This window comes from Myotis lucifugus, unplaced genomic scaffold, assembly GCF_000147115.1.
Source record: "Myotis lucifugus unplaced genomic scaffold, Myoluc2.0 scaffold_52, whole genome shotgun sequence".
Classification (NCBI taxonomy): Eukaryota; Metazoa; Chordata; class Mammalia; order Chiroptera; family Vespertilionidae; genus Myotis; species Myotis lucifugus.
In genome coordinates, this window is record NW_005871100.1 from 1,847,074 (window position 1) to 1,865,916 (window position 18,843).

Consider the following 18,843-nt stretch of genomic DNA (forward strand, 5'->3'; position numbering starts at 1 on the left):
TCGGGAGCCAGGGCCTGCCTGTCTTGCCACCTGGAGTGAACAAGTTCCGCGTTAGTTCTGCGACGTAGGCTAGAGGTACCCTAGGTGTGTGGGCAGCAATGTTTAAGCTCTCAGGTATGATGTCATTTGCATTGTCTCTGCATGTCCATGGAGAGGCCTCAGGGGCAGCAGCGTCACCCCAAGAGGCCCGCTGACCTGTCTGCAGGTCCTTGCCAGCATCACGGTGCTGTCCTCCTCGGAGACGAGCCCAGCTCAGCCACCAGCCTTCCTACTGCCTCCACCAGGCCCCCTAGCCCAGGCACAGTACTGCTCCACCTCCTCCACCCTCCTCACCTCAAGGTCACCTTACACTCAGTCACTCTCACCCACAAGGTCCATCAGCCTATAGGTCCTAGTTTGGGTCCTCGGGTGTCAACTAGACTCTCCTGGTGAGCGGGGTGTTCCTCGCTCCACGCATTTGTGAACAGGATTTTGCATCGCGAGCAGAAGCTTCCTGCTTCCCTGAATATATAAGGTTAAGTCCAAAGCCAGTGGGAAGATCCAGGTCCTTGGGGATCCAGGTCCAATGACTTTGAACCTCCCCATCTGCTGGCCTCTGGGAGTGGCAAGCTCCCTTCCCCAAAGACGTGTGCCCATCTCTAAGGGGCTCGCTGCCTCCTGGTCTCTTGGCTTCCTCACCCCATGGAGCCTCCACCACATCGACCCCAACGGGAAGCCCAGACCCTGGAGGATTCAACAACACACGGCCTACAGTCAGCACTGTGTTGGGTGGGCTTCACGGAAGCCGGGTGAGGAGGGTGCTCCCGGGAGTGGCCTTGCCACGCCGCACACCCTTGTGTCACCATGTTAGTTCTGTCCCTCTGTCCTTCTGTTTATCGTACAGAAGTTTTGTAATCACTGATGCTTCCATTTAGGAGGCAGTAAAAGTATTTCTTCCCAACAAGTTCCTCACTAAGAGGAATTCTGGGGAATGTTTTTTTCCCAGTCTCAGCACCCTCCTGTTTTACAATCCCCAAGAAAACATGCGGAAAGCCCTTGAAAGCATGCGTGCTCCCACACCTCCAACCTCCCGGGGCTGCAGACTGGGAAACCCAGCTTCCACATCGGATTCCTACCCCAGCCTCTGCTGGTGGCTCTGAGCCTGTCAGTCCATGAGTCTCCATGTGTTTTCCCAACGAGGCGCCACACCCTACACCCCAGCGTAACGGATGCTAAAAGCCAGGTCATCAGAGCAAGCTGTGGTCCAGCTGACTCAGCCGAGGCTAAGGGGGCAGGGCTGCGGTGTCTGGCTATGATGTGACAGCCACCCGGACACACTACTCATTACAGGTCTCGGCGGTGGAAGGGCTGCCTGGAGGTGGGGCAGTGGCGTTATTATTCCTGTTGAGGATTTCCTTTGAGGTGGTTCTGGAAGAGCTGCCTTTGCTTGGATGTGCCCACCCTGGCTGACTCGATCCCCTGGGCATCTAAGGCAGGCACTGCCTGAGCAGCTTGGCTGAACATGAGGGGAGGGAAAGCCCCCAGTGGCCTTCTACCTCCTGGATATCCAACATTCTACGTGAGCTCAAGGGCAGCCGCCAGGCTCAGGGATTCCTGCCTCTGACTTCTCAAACCGCTTCCTTAGTCCACAGAGAGGAAGGCGGAGAGCCCAGGCAGCTCCCTAAACAAGGCAAGGCCTCCCTGTGCCCCGTCGCTGTGTGAACTGTAAAGGGATAACAGAATCAGCCCCGGAATGACCAACCCAAACTTTCTAAGTGGCTGGGGACACCATGTCTCCAAGATTCAAAACCCTGTAAAGTGAGTCAATTTAAAGTGCAGGAGCCTCTGCTTACGACGCAGCCAGACCAACGAGAAAGGGGCAAGCCCATTTTTATCGCAGCATGAGCCGCAGAAGCGAGGAGGGCACTGACCCTCCTTCGGCTTGTGTTCATGCCCACTCTGGGATCACGTGTAGAGTTGGCAGCGTGCACTTAAGGTGAGACCGACAGGAGAGAGAGGAGCTGATGGCGTGAGTGCAGGCGACGAAAGCAGCCGGGCACTGGGCCAGCAGAGAGCTCGGCAGTGAGTGCCAAGGGAAGGGAGGGAGGAGACTTTCCAGGGTAGCATAAGCGCTAGCCCTAGAAACCCAAACAGAAACACAGAAGGAGACCATGAGTCGCGCAGGGAAGGCCAGCTGGAGTGCACACAGGAGGCTGAGCTGATAGGAGAGGAATTAGCGTTCAGAGCCCCGGGGGTTAACAGAAGATGAAGTCAGTCATCTTCTTTCAATGTGTAAATGTTTCCAAAAAACCTTGGATTGCACGGAAGTCTCATTACACATTCGACTTTAAAAGAAATTCAAATGTTTTCATGGGCCCTTAAAAGTACTGTGAGTACTAGACATTGTGCTCTCTGGGCCTAATGGCTCCGAGCAACCATACCGCCCACTCACACATTTCACTCAACAAATATTTACTGAGCACCTACTATGTGCCAGGCATTTTTAAGGCGGTGAACAAATCACAGTTTCTGCCTTCATGGAGAATACATATAGAGAGAGCAGACACAAAATAACCAGTAAATGTATAATAGGTCCAATGGTGGTAAGTAATACAAGAAAAAATAAGTCAAGATAGAGGAGATACAGAATGACAGGGTGGGACTAATTTTATATGGATGATGAGTGGAGCCCCACTGGTAGGTTGATCAGATGCCACTTGAGCAGAGATCTGAAGGAAAGGAGATAGTGAGCCATGTGGACACCTGAGGAGGAGTGTTTCAGGCCAAGGGAACAGTTAGTGCAAGGGCCCTGTGGCAGCAATATGCCTGGTTTGTGCAAGAACAGCAAGGTGGGCAGGGTGTGGCTGGAGTGCAGGGCTTGAACCAGCGAGAGTGGTAGGCAAGAAGAGAGACAGTAAAAGCCAAAGTCCTTTTCTCTGAATGACAGGGGGCTGATGGGAGAGTTCTGAGAGAGAAGAGCCATGGTACCTCACCCTGACATGGCACTAAGCCCACGCATATACCTATTGGTCCTGACCTGGAGTTTCCCTCCTGTTACAAACATCCTTAGTCACATCATCATGGATTTCGATCTCCTCTAAAGAGACCAATGCTCCACTTCACAGAGTGGCTCAAACCCCTGACGTGTGTGTCCTATTGGAGACAAGTAGGAATACTGTTGGCTTCCTTAGTCTGATCCCTGTTATCACCTGACTGGGGTTATTTCTGAGAAGAGAAACTAGTGGGATTTTTATATCCCAAACTATATTTCTTTGACACCGTGAAGGAAGTTTGAAAAAACGTGGGCGCAGAAGAATGCCAGGTCTCAGGACGACCTCGGAGCTTTCTTGTCTGACAAACCCTCAGCAAAAATTATGAAATGAAATGGCCTCTGAGAAGGTTCAAGTTGGATTTCAAAGCATCCTACAGCCCTTGTCTGTGCTAGACTTTACCAATAGGTGACGGCAGCAAATGCATCCCTATGTCAAACAGCCACGGAGCCCATAAGAAAGTTAGCAAAGTCACACGGTAGAAGATTCTATACCAGGAATTCTGGGGGCTTGATATCTCCTGGATTAATGACATTCATTGAGTTTATTAAAAAAACAAAAAAGAAACCCACTTTTTTTTTTGCACACAATATATATTTTCCTAATTCTAATGCAATATATATATTTTTATTTTTTTATTTTCTAAAGTTTTACATATGTCTCCTTTTTCCCTGATTGACCCCTCCTCAGAGGGCAAGCCCCCACCTTTCCAGTGTCTGTGTCCATTGATTATGCTAATATGCATGCACACAAGTCCTTTGGTTGATCTCTAACCACCCCCCCAGACCACCCCCCCCCATTTATCTCTGGATCTATTTCTGTTCATCAGTTTATGTTGATCATTATATACCAAATATGAGTGAGATCATGTGATATTTATCTTTCTTTGACTGGCTTATTTCACTTAGCATAATGCTCTCCAGTTCCATCCATGCTGTTGCAAATGGTAAAAGTTCCTTCTTTTTTATAGCTGTGTAGTATTCCATTATGTAGATGTACCTCAGTTTTTTAATCCACTCATCTGCTGATGGGCACTTGGATTGTTTCCAAATCTTAGCTATGGTAAATTGTGCTGCTATGAACATAGGGGTTCTAATGCAATATTTGTTTAAAACATGACTCCCACTCAAACACAAATGACTGTGGTAGACTGCTTGCAAAAAATGGCCTTGATTAGCCATCCATTCCTGGTTGTAAAACCTTTACATGTGATCTTACACCTCCTCTCACCAAGAGATGAAGTCTCTTTTCCCACCCTTGTCTCTGTCTGGCCTTGTGACTTGTTTTGGAAAAGAGGATGTAATAGGAAGCAATACTATGCCAATTCCAAATCTAAGCTCAAGAGACTTTATATACTTCTGTCCTCTCTGTTGGAACCTTGCCACCACTATGAAAACAAAGTCCAAATAGTCTGCCACATAGTGAGGGACCATATGGCTCAGTCAGGCACCAAAGATATGAGAGAGAAGGTGAGCAGACACACCTACCCAACCTGTAGATACTAGATACTATAGGGGGCCCAGCTGAGACCACCCTACATTGCCAACTCACGCATTATAAGCTAAATAAATGGTTGTCAAAAGCCCCTACGTTTTAGGGAATTTTGTTACACAGCAATACCTAACTGCCACAATGGCTGAGAACGCTATGACTCATTCATTGCCAGTGAGGCCAGTGATGACACTAATGTGACTTACACCTTCTGCTGTACTTTGCAGTCTGGGCCAGGATCACACCATCACTAAACACTGTGCACTATGGCCAGTCATTCTTCATTTATTACAAGGGGAGGATTTAAACAGAAGGATGATTTAAAAGATCCCTCAAGCACAATTCTGTGCCTGGGAAACTTCTGGTGCTTGGGCTCCCAAATGCATGATCTACCACACAGCTCTTCACTGAAGACATGCCACTTCCTGGCATGTGAAGGGTGGCCCAGGTGGGTCTACAGGCAAAGGAGATGAAGGTCGCAAGAGAGCCAGGCTGGATTCCTCCTTACCTGCTGCATCCCGCTGGCCTGCCGGTCGCAACACAGGGAAGCCGCCAGCAAACAGATCTCCCAGGGCTGGGGGCGTGCTCCCTCCTCGAGAGTTTGCAGAACCTCCTCCTTCTTTGTTGGCTCCTTTAGAACCTTTAGAGAGAAGAGGCCAGTAGATGAGGACTTGGGAGCAGAGCGAAGCCGCTAATTCTCACCCGGGCCGGGGTCGGACCCTGCCCAGGACAGCCTTCCCGTCCGCTCACCTGCAGTGTTACCCTTCTGATGGCATCTTTCCCAAACACCCTCTGCCTCGATGCCCTGCAGACTGGTGCCCGGGCCTGTGTGCTGCCCTCGCTGGGTCTACCAAAGGACCAGCCATCGGTAGCTGATGATTCTGAAAAGTGACCGAACCCAGGGGCCTATCCACTGTCAGTTAGTAGATGCCAATGGAGGAACTGGCGGTGCCTTTCAAATGAGAAAACCCAAACATCATCGGTGCAGGGCTGGTCCTGTTTTCAACATGATTGTGGCTGTGGGACGACTAGGCAGAGAGAACCCGCAGATTTAATGCAGGTCTTAATTGTAACTTCCCGAACTGCAGGCAGGAAGTGAAGCCACGCACTGACTTGTGCTTCAGCATTTTCCTTTCCTGAGCTCTCCCTGCCCAGCCCCGCACCCATCCCTGCACCTTAACGTCTACGGAAGAGAAGGCTAATGAGCCCGAAGGAGAGGCGTCACTACTTCCAGCCTTCCGGACGCGTGTGATACCATCTACTTAAGATGAGAAGACATTCAGCTGAGACAAGGATTCCTGGCAGAAAACCGTGGTGACCTAAAGCTTATGTGCTAATGTGGAGAAATTAAGGCACAGTGCCCACTGGTGGATGAACATGGCCAGATTATTCTAAATACTGGGATTATCTATTACCTGCTCATTGCAATGATTAGGAAGTGGACTTCCTGTTCATTGGGCTTAACCAGTTAGTTAATGGGTCTCGCCAGAAACTAATTTTTATTGTAATTGTTGGAAAGATTTCTTAATTTGTCTATCCTTGTGTATTAACATATATAATTACAGATACTAGATACAATTATATTTTTAGGACTAACTTTGAGAATTGACATCATGCTCACCATTGAAAAATGTGTGAAGACATAATAATACCTGGCACTGATAAACAGTTCCGCATATATTATTTCAACCTTCCACTATCTTGACACACACAAAAAAGAGCAGGTATTATTTTCTCTCCCATTTTGCAGGTGAGCACACTGAGTCCCGAAGAGGCTCCCTGGCTGGCCCGGTAGCAGAATCAGAAGTCACCTGAAGACATAGAAAGCTGCAGTCCTTTGAGCCTGTGAGAGAATTCTGAATACATCTTTTTCCTTGTGCAAAACAGAAACTTTGCACTTTGTAATGTTGAGACTTTATGTTTCCTCCCATTGAGTTTGAGGACTATTTTGACACAATGAAGTTTAAATGTTACCTCACAATGGAGAAACACAACGTGTTATATCCTAAAATGAAATATTAGTTAATAAAAAGGAATGAAGGGCTGGTTCCTGCTACATGGATGGACCTTCAAAACATGCTGCTCAATGAAAGCATCCATAGAGGCAGAAAGCAGACTTAGTGGTTGCCAGGGACTGGGGGATGAGGGGAATAGGGAGGGACTGCTAATGGATATGGGGTTTCCTTTTGGGGTGATGGAATGTTCCGGAATTAGAAGAAGGTGATGGCTGCAACCACACAGTGAATGTTTAAATGCCACTGAACTGAACACTTTCAATGGTTAAAATGGTGAATGCTATAGACTATGTATTTTATAATGACTGTGATATTTTCAAGCACTTGAAGAGTGATGATGACCGGGGATGCCCTACAAACTGCCAGCACCCCTGGAGGGACGCTCCGACGCTCGCCCGCGTGGCCTGCACACTGAGCAGGTCTGAGAGGGTCCGATGCTGTCCTGGTAACAGACGTGGCCCCTGCCCCGAGCGAGCCGGGGGTGTCTGGCTGAGCTCCCATGCCCCCGAGGCTCAGGGTGGTCCTGGCCCACGTGCGCACTTACTCTCGATTTGCGGGGCACTGCGGTCATTGATCTGCGTGACTTTCCGAAGGCGAGTTCCTTGCTGGATATCAGCCAACAGTGCACTTCGACCTTTGGGATCGGCCTTTCTCAAGCTGGAAGCTTCTGTACTCGCCTGTAAGGGAGTAAGAGGGATGCGATTATAATCACACAGAACATGTGCAGAGAAGCCCAAAGTCCTGTCTGCTGTAAGGTTTACCTCCATAGTCCACCTCACCTGTGTGCCCTGCCCGCACCATTCCTAAGGCCATCTCACCTTGATCTCTAGGCGTTTATGCCCAAGACCCGGTGGACACTTAGCTCCTGCTGCTCACACCCCTCTCCCTGGGGACCTAGAATGGACTCTTCCTTATGCGCACACTCCTGTATGTCTCAAGGAAGCCTAAGTCACAGACCCTCTTCCTCCTCATAGTTAAGGCCACATGCAGGCCCGGGTTTCATTCAGTCCAGGTGCTCCTGACCCAGGCTGCCAGATTCGGAGTGATCACCCTGCCCGGCATCCCAGGTCCGCTCTGGACCACGCCCTTGCTGACCCCAGCTTGATGATGGAGTTGGTCCTGTGGCCCTGTCTTGCCTGGGCTATTCTCCTGAGTGGCACTAAGTAGCGTGCAGTCCCCTGGTACTCATGCTCCCTGCTGTGGGTGGCCCATCATGTCTCACAATGGAAGCAGGTTCGGCCTTGAGGAGCTGGTTTGGAGGGAAGGATGACGACCTTCATGTGAGCACGCAGCAAAGGGGAGAACTGGGACCCAGAGGGGTCATCCACTGGGGAGGAAGGGAGGGCAGGGGATTTCAGGAAGGTTTCGGGGCTGCCTACTCGGTGCCTGGGTGCGTCACTCTAAGCCTCATAAAACCCGTGAGTGTCCAGTGAGCTTGCCTTCATTTTACAGATGAGAAAACTGAGACGATGAACTTGTCTGTTCAAGGCCACAGGGCTGGGCTCAAACCCAGATCTGCTAAATCCCCAAGGCCATGTGCTTTGTACTTGCCATCCAGGGCATGTGCCATCATTGGGATAAGTGTCTCACTGACTGCTCACTTGCTTCATAAATATATTTGTGAGATTAACCTTTATCCTAACTCTGCAAGTAGCCCCGAGGTCCAACGGTTTCACTTCCATTGCAGCTCAAGCTGACACGGCAGGGGTCTCCATGGGCTATCAGAACCAGCGGGCACCAGAAACTACACATGTAAGTTGATGGCAAATAAGGGGGTGGGGGGGCTGCATTGGAAGACACAGCCAGGAGGATCCTTTGAAGTTGGAGGGTTTGTACCACGTGACCCGAGAGCTGGTAAACCATTTCTCAAAGCATGAAATACACGTGTCTTCAGTTTTCCCCTTAAACAGCACCACCCAGAGGTCTTTTCTGACCCCCAGTCTAAATAAGTCTACCCAGGGTTCTCGCTCAGGGTACCATATGCTTTTTCCTCTGAAATTTTTATCACAGAGGATACATTTTTATTTCCGTTTTCAGTGTGGAAATTTCCATTTGTGCCCATGAGTTCAAGGTTCACCATCCCACATTTCTATCAGGAAAAAGATCCTGTTCATTTTTGTTCATCAATATGTCTCCAGAGAGTAGAACAGGACGTGGGCCCAGACAAGCTCAATCACTGTTTACTGAGTGAATGAATGAGTAGTGAATGATGTATGATACGCATGTACAGGGAGTTAGAACATACATGCATGGAGTTAGGCCACTACATCATACAGCATATGACTGAGCACCCATGTGAGTCTCACAGAGAGGAAGACCCCTGAGAATTCAGAAACGGCCATATCTGCCAGGCTGAGCTGAGCAGGCTGCAAGGAAGACATGAGACCTTAGAAGGTTCTTGAAATAGAGATAGGACTCACGAATCTTTGCGGTGGCCTTTTTGTTTTGTTGTTGTTGTTGTTGTTCAGAAAAGGACAAACCAGGTTTGCTTACCAGACAGTCAGAGACTCCTCAGTGTCACAGACTAGAAACAAAGGCAACTGTGGTTTTAGCTAAAATGTGCCGAGTCAGCATTTTCCTGAGCTGAATCTGAAGGACACAGGCTCAGAGTCGGTTCTCATTGCCTGGAGACATGCCTTTTGAATCCTTGAGAGGGGCTCATGGTCAACAGTAGAGCTCTGAGCAAGGGACCCCAACCCTATTGCTACATCGTTTCTAGGAATGCATGTAAGCACACACATGCACACAGGGGATTTCCCACACAACATGCTTAAAACCCCCACACATATAAAACATTAACATCAATATGTTATTTTAAACTACAACGTTTTGAGATTTTTAAATTTCATTTTAAAACTAGAGGCCTGATGCACAAAAATTCGTGCAAGAGTTAGGCCTTCCTTCCCCTGGCTGCCAGCACCGGCTTCCCTCTGGCACCCAGGGCCTGGGCTGCTTCACTCCAGAGGGATGTCCGGAATGACACCCAGAAGGACATTTGGTCTAATTTGCATATTACCCTTTTATTATTATAGATGTTGTTCATAAATTATTAGTGACAGGAAGAAAGGATCAACAGAAGTATCACGACCCTAGACAAGAGGGTAGGAACATTTTCGTAAGAACCTGACCTTGTAATCTCAGATGTGTGTTACGGTCAGGGGTCGGGAAGAACGTCCTTTGCCACTTTCTTCCTAGTTGCAAGGCGACCAGCACCGTGAATTATAATGACAGTCATGACCCGGCTCAGGTGCTGGCCCCGAGGAAGGTAGAGTGAGAAAGGGACGTTCTTTTGCTTAAAGAACTAGAGATGAGCACACCCTGGCCCTAGTGACCTGTGGGGGGTCATCTTGACTAATTTAGACTCGATTTTTAAATATATTATCAAAATTCATCCCCCCAGGGGAGGGCTGTGAACAATGTTGCCCCACCTTGCCCACCCCAGGCTTTTCAGGGGAGGGCTGTGAACAATGTTGTATGTCCTTAGGGTTATGCTTTTGAACAGATTCCCGACTTAGCACAGGTCTCAAGATGTTCTTGATGAGTCCACATGACAGGTTTCAAATCAGTGGGAGGACATGGCAAGGCACGTCATGTTTGCATGACGCAGTCCAACTCGAGGGACTAAATTAAGAAGCCTCTGTGACTGCTCAGCTTGCTTTCCTGCTCACCGTGGGCCCTGGTGGTTTTCCACTAGAGGGCCCTCCTCCCCTGGTATGACTATGTGTCCTCCAATCCTCTCCTGGGAGGTGGGAAAGAATGAGTAACTTCAGGGCTAAGGTGGTCATGCACATGCAGGCTGAACAAAAGGGCAGCTAAGGGCTTATTCATTTGAACATGGAAAACTAAAGCACACAGAGACAGTGGTTCCTGTCATCTGCAATAGTTACTAACAATTAAATCAAAATTTGCTTCTTAAAATTCTACAATCCTAAGAAGTCTTGTTACTGTGGTTACAGGATACAGAAACAGGAAAGAGAAGATTTCCAAATAAACCCCGAGCTTTTATTCTATGCAAATCCCGATTTTTGGCAACTTCAGTAAAAATATAACCAAGGGAGAGAAAGCCATTCCTGGACACTTTTCCCAAGGCAAATCGATCCACCAAACCCACCTGCTCACTTCCCTCTTCCCTCCAAAATGAGAAACCAAAGCATCACTCCACAGTCTCCTCTGGTTCCTCTGTGTTAGTGTTGTCATGGGGTGTGACAATTTGGGGGGTTCCACACAAGGCTTTCGTGGACTCCGTTCTGCTACAGCAAGTTCCAATGGAATAGCCCTGATCCTAAAAAGATGCAGAGCAGCAGAATAGTAATGCAAATTAGCCCACTGCTGGGGTTGCTAAGGCTGAAAAACTGAAGCGAACCAGTAAGATTAGAAATACAAAAATGAGGGGCAGGACTCACCAACCAAGGGCGATAAATCAAAAGTTTTTGCATACCCATTTGTCTTTCCAACAAATGACTCCATCAGGTTTCAGTGTAGTTTGAGGGGAGGAAGGACGGCAGTTCAGCCCAGATCACAACGTTGAAATGCCCAGTCTTCCTGCTATTTGTCACCCGGCCACCAAAGGCCATGACCACACCTGATTTGAATACTGCTTTCTGTGCAAAATACTAATAAAAATCTAGCCGGCTGACCCACACCTAGCAGGCTGTTTGTCTCAGGATGATCTAAAGCCTATCATTTTCCTACAATTTCAGCCTTGCAGCCTCTAAAGATACTTTCTCCATGAGGCTGTCACACCTAAAATTGGTCCTTAGGTTTCCAGGCACACAGCCTGCTCATGACCCCAGACCTCAGCCTCCTCCTGCCTCCTCCAAACTTGGGGGCAGACCAGGCAGGTGTCGGCAGCCAGGGTACCTGCATCTCATGAGCACATGTGAACCCCAGGGGCAGCCCGTATGGCCCGCAGGCGAACACAGAGAGCCTGGACTCCAGTGAATATTTTCAGACAACTGACTCTCCCCAGCCAGGCCTGACACAATGTTCCCTGCAACCCAAATGTGTATAAGTCAGGTCGTTCCAGAATGCGGCATATTGCAGTCGAGTAGTTCTCTGTCTCATTTTCAGAAATGCAAATATACACTTAAAATCTGTGCGCAAAAAGGATGGACCCACTAACCTTCTTTAAAGTCTGCTTTATTGAGCAACGGACTGTTACCTAGACCAGAGAGCTGCCTCATACATGTATGTATACGTGTATTTCTCATGATTTATTTCCTGGGCCTGAGCCTCTGAGCTGGTCCCACAACGGGATCCTAATAACTTGGAGGCTGCCCTGGCGGCTGTATTGAGAGCACCCGCTGTCTGATTCTCCACTCTCCACCACGTCACAGACTCAGCCATCCTGCCCCAAGCAATCCTTCCACCTCATTATATATTTCTCGCAGAGTTTAAGCTGCTGTGGATTCCTCACGGGTTTTTTTCCCACTCGCAAGCCGGTGCTCATGCGTTTGCCCCTTCTATGATCACTCCTACCGCCCTCCCGGCCCCCCACCCTGGCCTCACCATACCTGCCAAGGCATTTACTTCTCTTTTTAAGCTACACATCAAACAGAGTTTACTTTACAAAATCCTTTTGTCCTTTTAACTTCTTCAACCTAATCTTTTCCTTGTATGATCCCCAAGCGCCTTGTCATTTTCTACTGCACTATTCAGATCTGGCCAGGTATTCTAGCTTTATATATTGGCGTTTCCTTTCTTTTTGAGTGGAAATACCTAGCATGCAAAAACGAAGCCATACCCCTTTTAGTATCAGCATGTCTTGCTTTAAAAAAAAAAACCCACAAAAAACCCACGTGAACAGTCTATCAATATTTTGTGGAAATTAACTCCACAGACACCCTCGCCCCTGGGTCCCTGCCATCTGTCTGCTCGGACAGAACTCGGAGAGAAGCTGCTGCCTGAAGGCTCTGCCACGCCCCGATTCTTCACAGGCCCTCACACTTTTTATCCTCTGGTCACTGTCCCGAGAAATGAGAATTCAGTTCAGCACCTTTCTCTCTTTTCTGATGATGCCACTGCTCCTAGGCTTATAAGACTAAACTGAAATTAGGAGAAAACCTAATGTTAAAACCTACATTGGATCTGGAAAGAACAGCCTTGTAAGCAACAACAACAAAAATGGTCAGCAAGGGAGTCAAGGGCAAGGGCCTGGCCAGTAGGCTGGGAACTGCTAGTACGTAACACATGGTTTGAACAGCGCCTCAAATCTGGTGGAGGTTTCCTACCTTTTATTCTCTTAGACAAAAAGTACTACCAAAAAGAAACATGTTGGCCCACCCCAACCCTCCCAGCAGATTCATTTGTAAACTCTATCAAGTTCAGCTCATGACCTCAGCAGGACTGTTTTCATTTCAAGCTAGAAACCTTGACTCCTTTCCCTCCTCCATTTGAAATAACCATGTTCCCTGGCTCCTTCTCTTTCCTATGATGCAGGTGGTTCTGGAGTCTGGGTAAGGAGGCTGCACCATGCAGAGGGTGACAATGACAACAGCAATAGCAGAGCAATGAGAAGACAGCTGTGTGTGCCAGGCTCTGTTCCAAGTATTTTACATGCGTTAACTCATTGAAAGGGCACTTGGACAGCCCCTTGGTGTAGGTACCAGTTGTGAGTATTAGGTCCGGTTTACAGATGGGGCACAGAGAGAAGCAGGCTGTCTATCTACTGCTAGTAAGTAGAGAGCTGAGACGTGAGCCAGACACGTCATAATCACCATGCCGGCTGTACAGCCTCTTAGAAATAACACCACCTAGGAAACTGGTGAAGGTGAAACACCCAGGAAATACATGGCAAGCCTGCAGCTGGGGGAAGGAAGCGGTCCAACTGCCCTCTGGCTTGGACCACGGTAGATATTGCCTCACAAAGAGTGTGACAGGCAGAGCAGGAAAGGAGGGGGCAGGGAGGGCACCAGAAGAAAAAGGAAGGGCGGAGGGAGAGAGAGAGAGAGAGAGAGAGAGAGAGAGAGAGAGAGAGAGAAAGAGAGAGAGATGCTTCTAGGAAGGCTGGGGCCCAAGGAGCTGGGCCTCTGCCAGGCCGGAAAGGAGGGCCAAGGCTGCATGGTGGAGTCTGATTCGTGCACTAAACGTGAGCCAGCAGCCGTCTTGGCAAGGGGAGCACTGCGAGCCCTTAGAATGGAAACTGCACAGAGTAACCCTACGCTGTGAGGCCGATACCCCCAACTGTAAATAGCCGGTACTTAAACCTCCCTGGTCAGGTAACACAGAACCTCCCTGGGCCAACCTGCTGGTCCACCTCTTTCTTTCCAAGTGTCAGCCCCTATCTCCTTTCACACCTCCCCGCTGGCTGCGGGAGGAATGAGGGCTTTCAGCACGTGGCCTGCCTTGGTTGACAGAAAGAGGTAAGGGTTGTGGACAATGCTCAAATATGAAAGGAGACAAAGGCAACAAAAATAGCCAAGAGGGGGCGGGGAATTCCAAAATTTCTAGAAAGTTGAAGATATTTCCAAAGGAGTGTACCTATTGTGGATAATAATGTAGATGGATCTAGACTTTCTCTTCCCACAGTCACGTTTCTAGGTCCTCTGTATGGAGAATGCAACAGAATCCTGTGGGTCCGGACTTGGACTGGATCCTAGAGAAGCAGTGGCCCACAGCTTAGCCCAAGGATAGCCCTAAAGGGTCTCACTGCCGGGTCTGATGACACTCATCCCAGAACCCGCTTCCAAACCTCTCTGGGTTGGGCCCCTCGGTTACCGACTTGGCTGCTCAGCATATTGCGCTATAACTCTGTCATTACTCTTGGACCTACATCAAATAGAAGTAAATATAGAAAATTATTTCCATGCTATGATTTTCAGGAAAAGCATATGTTCTCCTTCTAATCCTTCTAGCGCTGCCTAATTGAGGCTAATGCTCTCATCATTCAATGACAAATATTCACTGTGCCTCTGCTATGGGTGGGACAGGGCAGGGGGAAGCCAGATACTTCCGCCTATTACTTGCTGTGTAAGACTCCGAGATGTGCCAGCAGAGCAGAAAGACCTGGAATCTGCTCTGTCTATCTTTGGACCTGCTGGCATTTATGCAGCATACATAGGTCACTGTGGAAGGAGCTGAGTTTGCAGCCCTAGACTTAGGCTTCCAACCGGCTGCTGGACATCTCCACGTAAGGTCCCACCAGCACGTTAAACTCAACACGCCCCAAACAAACTCGCTATCTCCCCCATAGCACCCACCAAAGACAGACAGACACACACACAGAGACACCTGTTACTCCTCTTGTGGTATGGATGTCAGCAATATCCTTCTAGTCAACCAGGCTCAAAATCAAGAACTCCCTAGATCAGCAGTCGCCAACCGGTGGTCCGCGGACTGCTGGTGGTCCGTGAGGTCCGAAAGGTTGAGGACCGCTGCCCTAGATCATACCCTTGGCATTGTATAAGTCCTCAAATTGACCTACTATGAACTTTACTTCCAGAATGTATCTCTAATTCCTACCACCTTCCTAGTTCCTCCACCACTTTTTATATTCACTTTTCACTGATATGCAATAAACACTGTCTTAGATATAACAAATATGCCAAAAAAATCACCAACATAAAATAATTTCTTTAATGTGAAAAGACAGTGGGAATTAAAAATATTTTAGTCATGAGAATCACGGAAGGGGCCCACTGGAGCACCCAAAGTGTGACTCATACAACAGACTCTTATTAATGACATTCCTGTGTATTTTTAATAAAATGGGCCCCCCTCATGCCGAAACCGGTTTGGCTCAGTGGATAGAGCGTCGGCCTGCGGACTGAAGGGTCCCAGGTTCGATTCCGGTCAAGGGCATGTACCTGGGTTGCGGGCACATCCCCGGTGGGAGATGTGCAGGAGGCAGCTGATCGATGTCTCTCTCATCGATGTTTCTAACTCTCTATCTCTCTCCCTTCCTCTCTGTAAAAAATCAATAAAATATATTTAAAAAAAAAAAAAATGGGCCCCCCTCAAAGCCTCCCTTAAAAATACAGCAGCATCTGTTGAACTGAATGCCTGCAATTCTAGAGGAGAGCAGAAATAAACTGAAGGTCGAGACAGCTGCAATGAATCAACATGAAATGCAGGCTTTCCTTGTTCTGAGTAACCATCCACATGGCTTGGTGACAATTATGACAGGGACAGAACTAAGCTTAAACGGAGCAGGCCTATCATCAGAGGAAGTGAACTGTAATAGAATGAAGAGGGGGGCTATTTTTAGTTCATTTCCCTCAACTGTATTTTTGTCTGAGACCTCCTAAAATGAGGCCTGCTGGTTGAGGCTGTATGGAGTCAGTGGTGTAGGCTGATGCAGCCAATGCTTCTGAAGACTGAGATATATCCCCACCCAGTGTCCTTCCTCTGCATCGATGGATCCCTGCCTCCTTGGCATCTCAGAGAAGTCAGCCCTGCAGAGGAAGGGCCTCCAGCCGGCTCAGGGACAGGCCACTGAAGGACCACCAGGCTCCCGGCAACATGATGACAGCCATGCCCTTCCAAGCTGAAAACTGCTCCGACGATGGAGTGTCTGGAAGTCACGAGACTCGTTAAGGGACAGAAGAGAATCAACAACATCAACTGCTTTTGATAGGCCAGCTGCTACTCCAATCTTTAGTTCATTTAATTCCATTTTAAGAACTGACAGGACTGGTACTGGTAGAAAATATGACTACTTTATAGGAAAATATGACTACCTTATAGTAAGATGCTATAAAAGTTAATGCATCAACATTTTTTTAAAATCACATTTAAAAATTCCACTGATCTGTGGTACTTGTTCTGTTCATTTTAAGTAACAACGCCATCAAAGGAATGGTTTCGAAGATGCTGAATCTTTAACAAAACAGAAGGCAGCGTTTTCACCTGACCCAGGACTGAAGTCCCTTATCACGCAGTTCTGGCCCAACCCACTCTCCTTGTTCTTGGCTGCAATGGATACAAATCACTTTGTATTCTTATCTTTTCATGTGTCTTATCTGAGAGAAGAGACCAATGGGCTTCACTCATTTGGGATTACAGCCTAGCATAATGATATGCAAAAACAAAAACAAACAAATAAAAAACACACAACAATAACAAACCCACCAACAACCCCAAAATAGACGTTAGAGTAATTTATGCCTATTAACAGGTAGAACTCAAGATTTGGAAAATAAAATGGGATGAAAGTTAGAGAAAAGCTTTATTCCTCAAGCTTCTTACAGTGCCCACAAGGTGCTTACATGACACGTATCTGACCCCATCAATCTTCTGTCCAAGGGGATAAGCCCATTTTACAGTAAGAGCCAGTGATCCAGCAAGGCAGGGTAAATGTAAATAAAAATAACAGAACTCAAATCAAAATAACTAGGCTAAGAATGACCTCCTTTACTGGCTTTTAAAGAGAACTAATCCTCAGTGCTTTACTTCTCAACATTTTAAAGGAAGAAGGAAACAAAGTTATTTTAAGTAGGACCAATATTTAGCAAGGGAAAAACTGTAGTTTCTAAAGATAGATAAGGAAGATATATAATCAGGTAGGGATGTGGAAGAATGAACAAAGGGGAAACGAGAAATATGTATGATCACCCCATACATACAAATGAAGGTGAGGAGTGTGTGTGATGGGTATACAGGGGGAAAGACAGATAAGTAAAGCCTCTGAGGGAGATATCTACATCTATATCTATATCTATATCTATATCTATATCTATATCTATACCTACATCTACATCTATATCATCTATATCTACATCTATATCATCTATATCTATATCTATATACCTACATCTATATCTATATCTATATCTATCTATATCTATATCTATACCTATACCTACATCTACATCTATATCATCTATATATCTATATACCTACATCTATATCTATATCTATATCTATACCTACATCTATATCTATATTTATATCTACATCTACATCTATATCATCTATATCTATAACTATATCTATCTAATGCATACATAGATCATAGGGGAGAAACACACAAAAGAGGGCATATTGAGAGATAGATAGGGCTGCCACATAAAATACAGGATGCCCAGTTAAATTTGAACTTTAGATAAACAACACGCATTTTTAGTATAATTATGTCCATGTTTGCACTTATACTAAAACAATGATCTGGTTTCATTGTTCAATTCATTTAGTTGTTTAACTGAAATTCAAGTTTAACTGGGCGTCTTGCATTTTCATCTGCTAACTCTGGCAACAGAGATAAAGTAACAAAGAAAAGGGAGCATGAGAGAAAGTAAAGGAGACGAGAAAAAGGGAAGGAGTACGAGGATTTGTAAAAAAGTGAACTTCCACTTCTTGTGGTTTCTCTGGTACCGTTGCAAGCTTTACAGCATCCCGTAGTTTACACGAGGACCCCCTGAGCTTACCCGTTTACCCATCCACACCAGCCATACTGGAGGGCCATCATTCCAGCAAGAATCCCTGAGGAACAGAGAGGCACTGAGAAGGGAGTCGGCAGCCACTACCTGGCAGGTGAGCAGAGCCATTTGCTCTGTGACGGCTGACAGACCGCCCGTAATGGATGCTAAAGCGACCTAAGGTTGCAAGGAATAGACACGACTCTCCCTATGAGCATCTAGAAATAGAAGCTATCTGCCCATTGATTCTGGGATGCATCACCCCTGCAGCACACTCAGCAGTTTATGGCGTCAGAAGCAAAGGCCTTGGAGGCCTTCACAGGGTCTGAGAGGCAAAAGGCCGCTTCTAACCAGAGCTTCTGTGTTTTTCTAAACAGTAGACAAAGTGAGACAAGACAGAACAAGTAAGGATAAAACAAGAAAAGCGCAGAAGAAACCTGGGGAGAGGATGCATGCACAGCAGGGGAATGAAGAAGATACAAGATGCAGGTTCTGTCTGGGGACGGCTGACCCTGGAACTCCCTTTCCCCAGGGACCTTCCCCCAGGGGTGGTGGGACAGCAGAGGACAGAGCTGTGCAGCACTGAGCTGACGGAGCTGGTGCGCGGCTTCTTCACCAGCCTAACGAAGTGTCACAGCCTGAGCGGCTTAAACAAGAGAAATTTATTTTCTTACTGTCCTAGAGGCTGGAAGTTCAAGATCAAGGTGGCCGCAGTGTCGGTTTTCCTCTGAGGCCTCTCTCTTGGGCTCACAGGTGACCATCTCCTCCCTGTCGTCACATGGTCACCTCTCTGTGTGTCTGTGTCCTGAGCTGTCTTCTCATAAAGACACACCAGTCATATTGGACCAGGGCCCGCCCTGATAACCTCATTTAACCTCTCTTCTTCGTAAAGACCCCATCAGTCATATCCAGAGGTCCTGGGGATTAGGACTTCAATGTATGAATTTCAGGGGA

The 18,843-nt window shown here is 47.4% G+C and overlaps 1 protein-coding gene across 2 annotated transcripts in view; it reads right to left on the reverse strand.

The window, feature by feature from the left end:
• WIPF3 (WAS/WASL interacting protein family member 3) overlaps positions 1–18,843 on the reverse strand; it is a 38,508-nt gene that overhangs the window by 10,043 nt on the left and 9,622 nt on the right. For both annotated transcript variants that reach the window (XM_023753826.1, XM_023753825.1), the window contains exons 2-3: positions 7,080–7,212; positions 5,029–5,160 (exon numbers count right to left, since the gene is read on the reverse strand). In XM_023753826.1, coding sequence (XP_023609594.1) covers positions 5,029–5,160; positions 7,080–7,212 — 265 coding nt within the window. The remainder of the gene's footprint in view (positions 1–5,028; positions 5,161–7,079; positions 7,213–18,843) is intronic.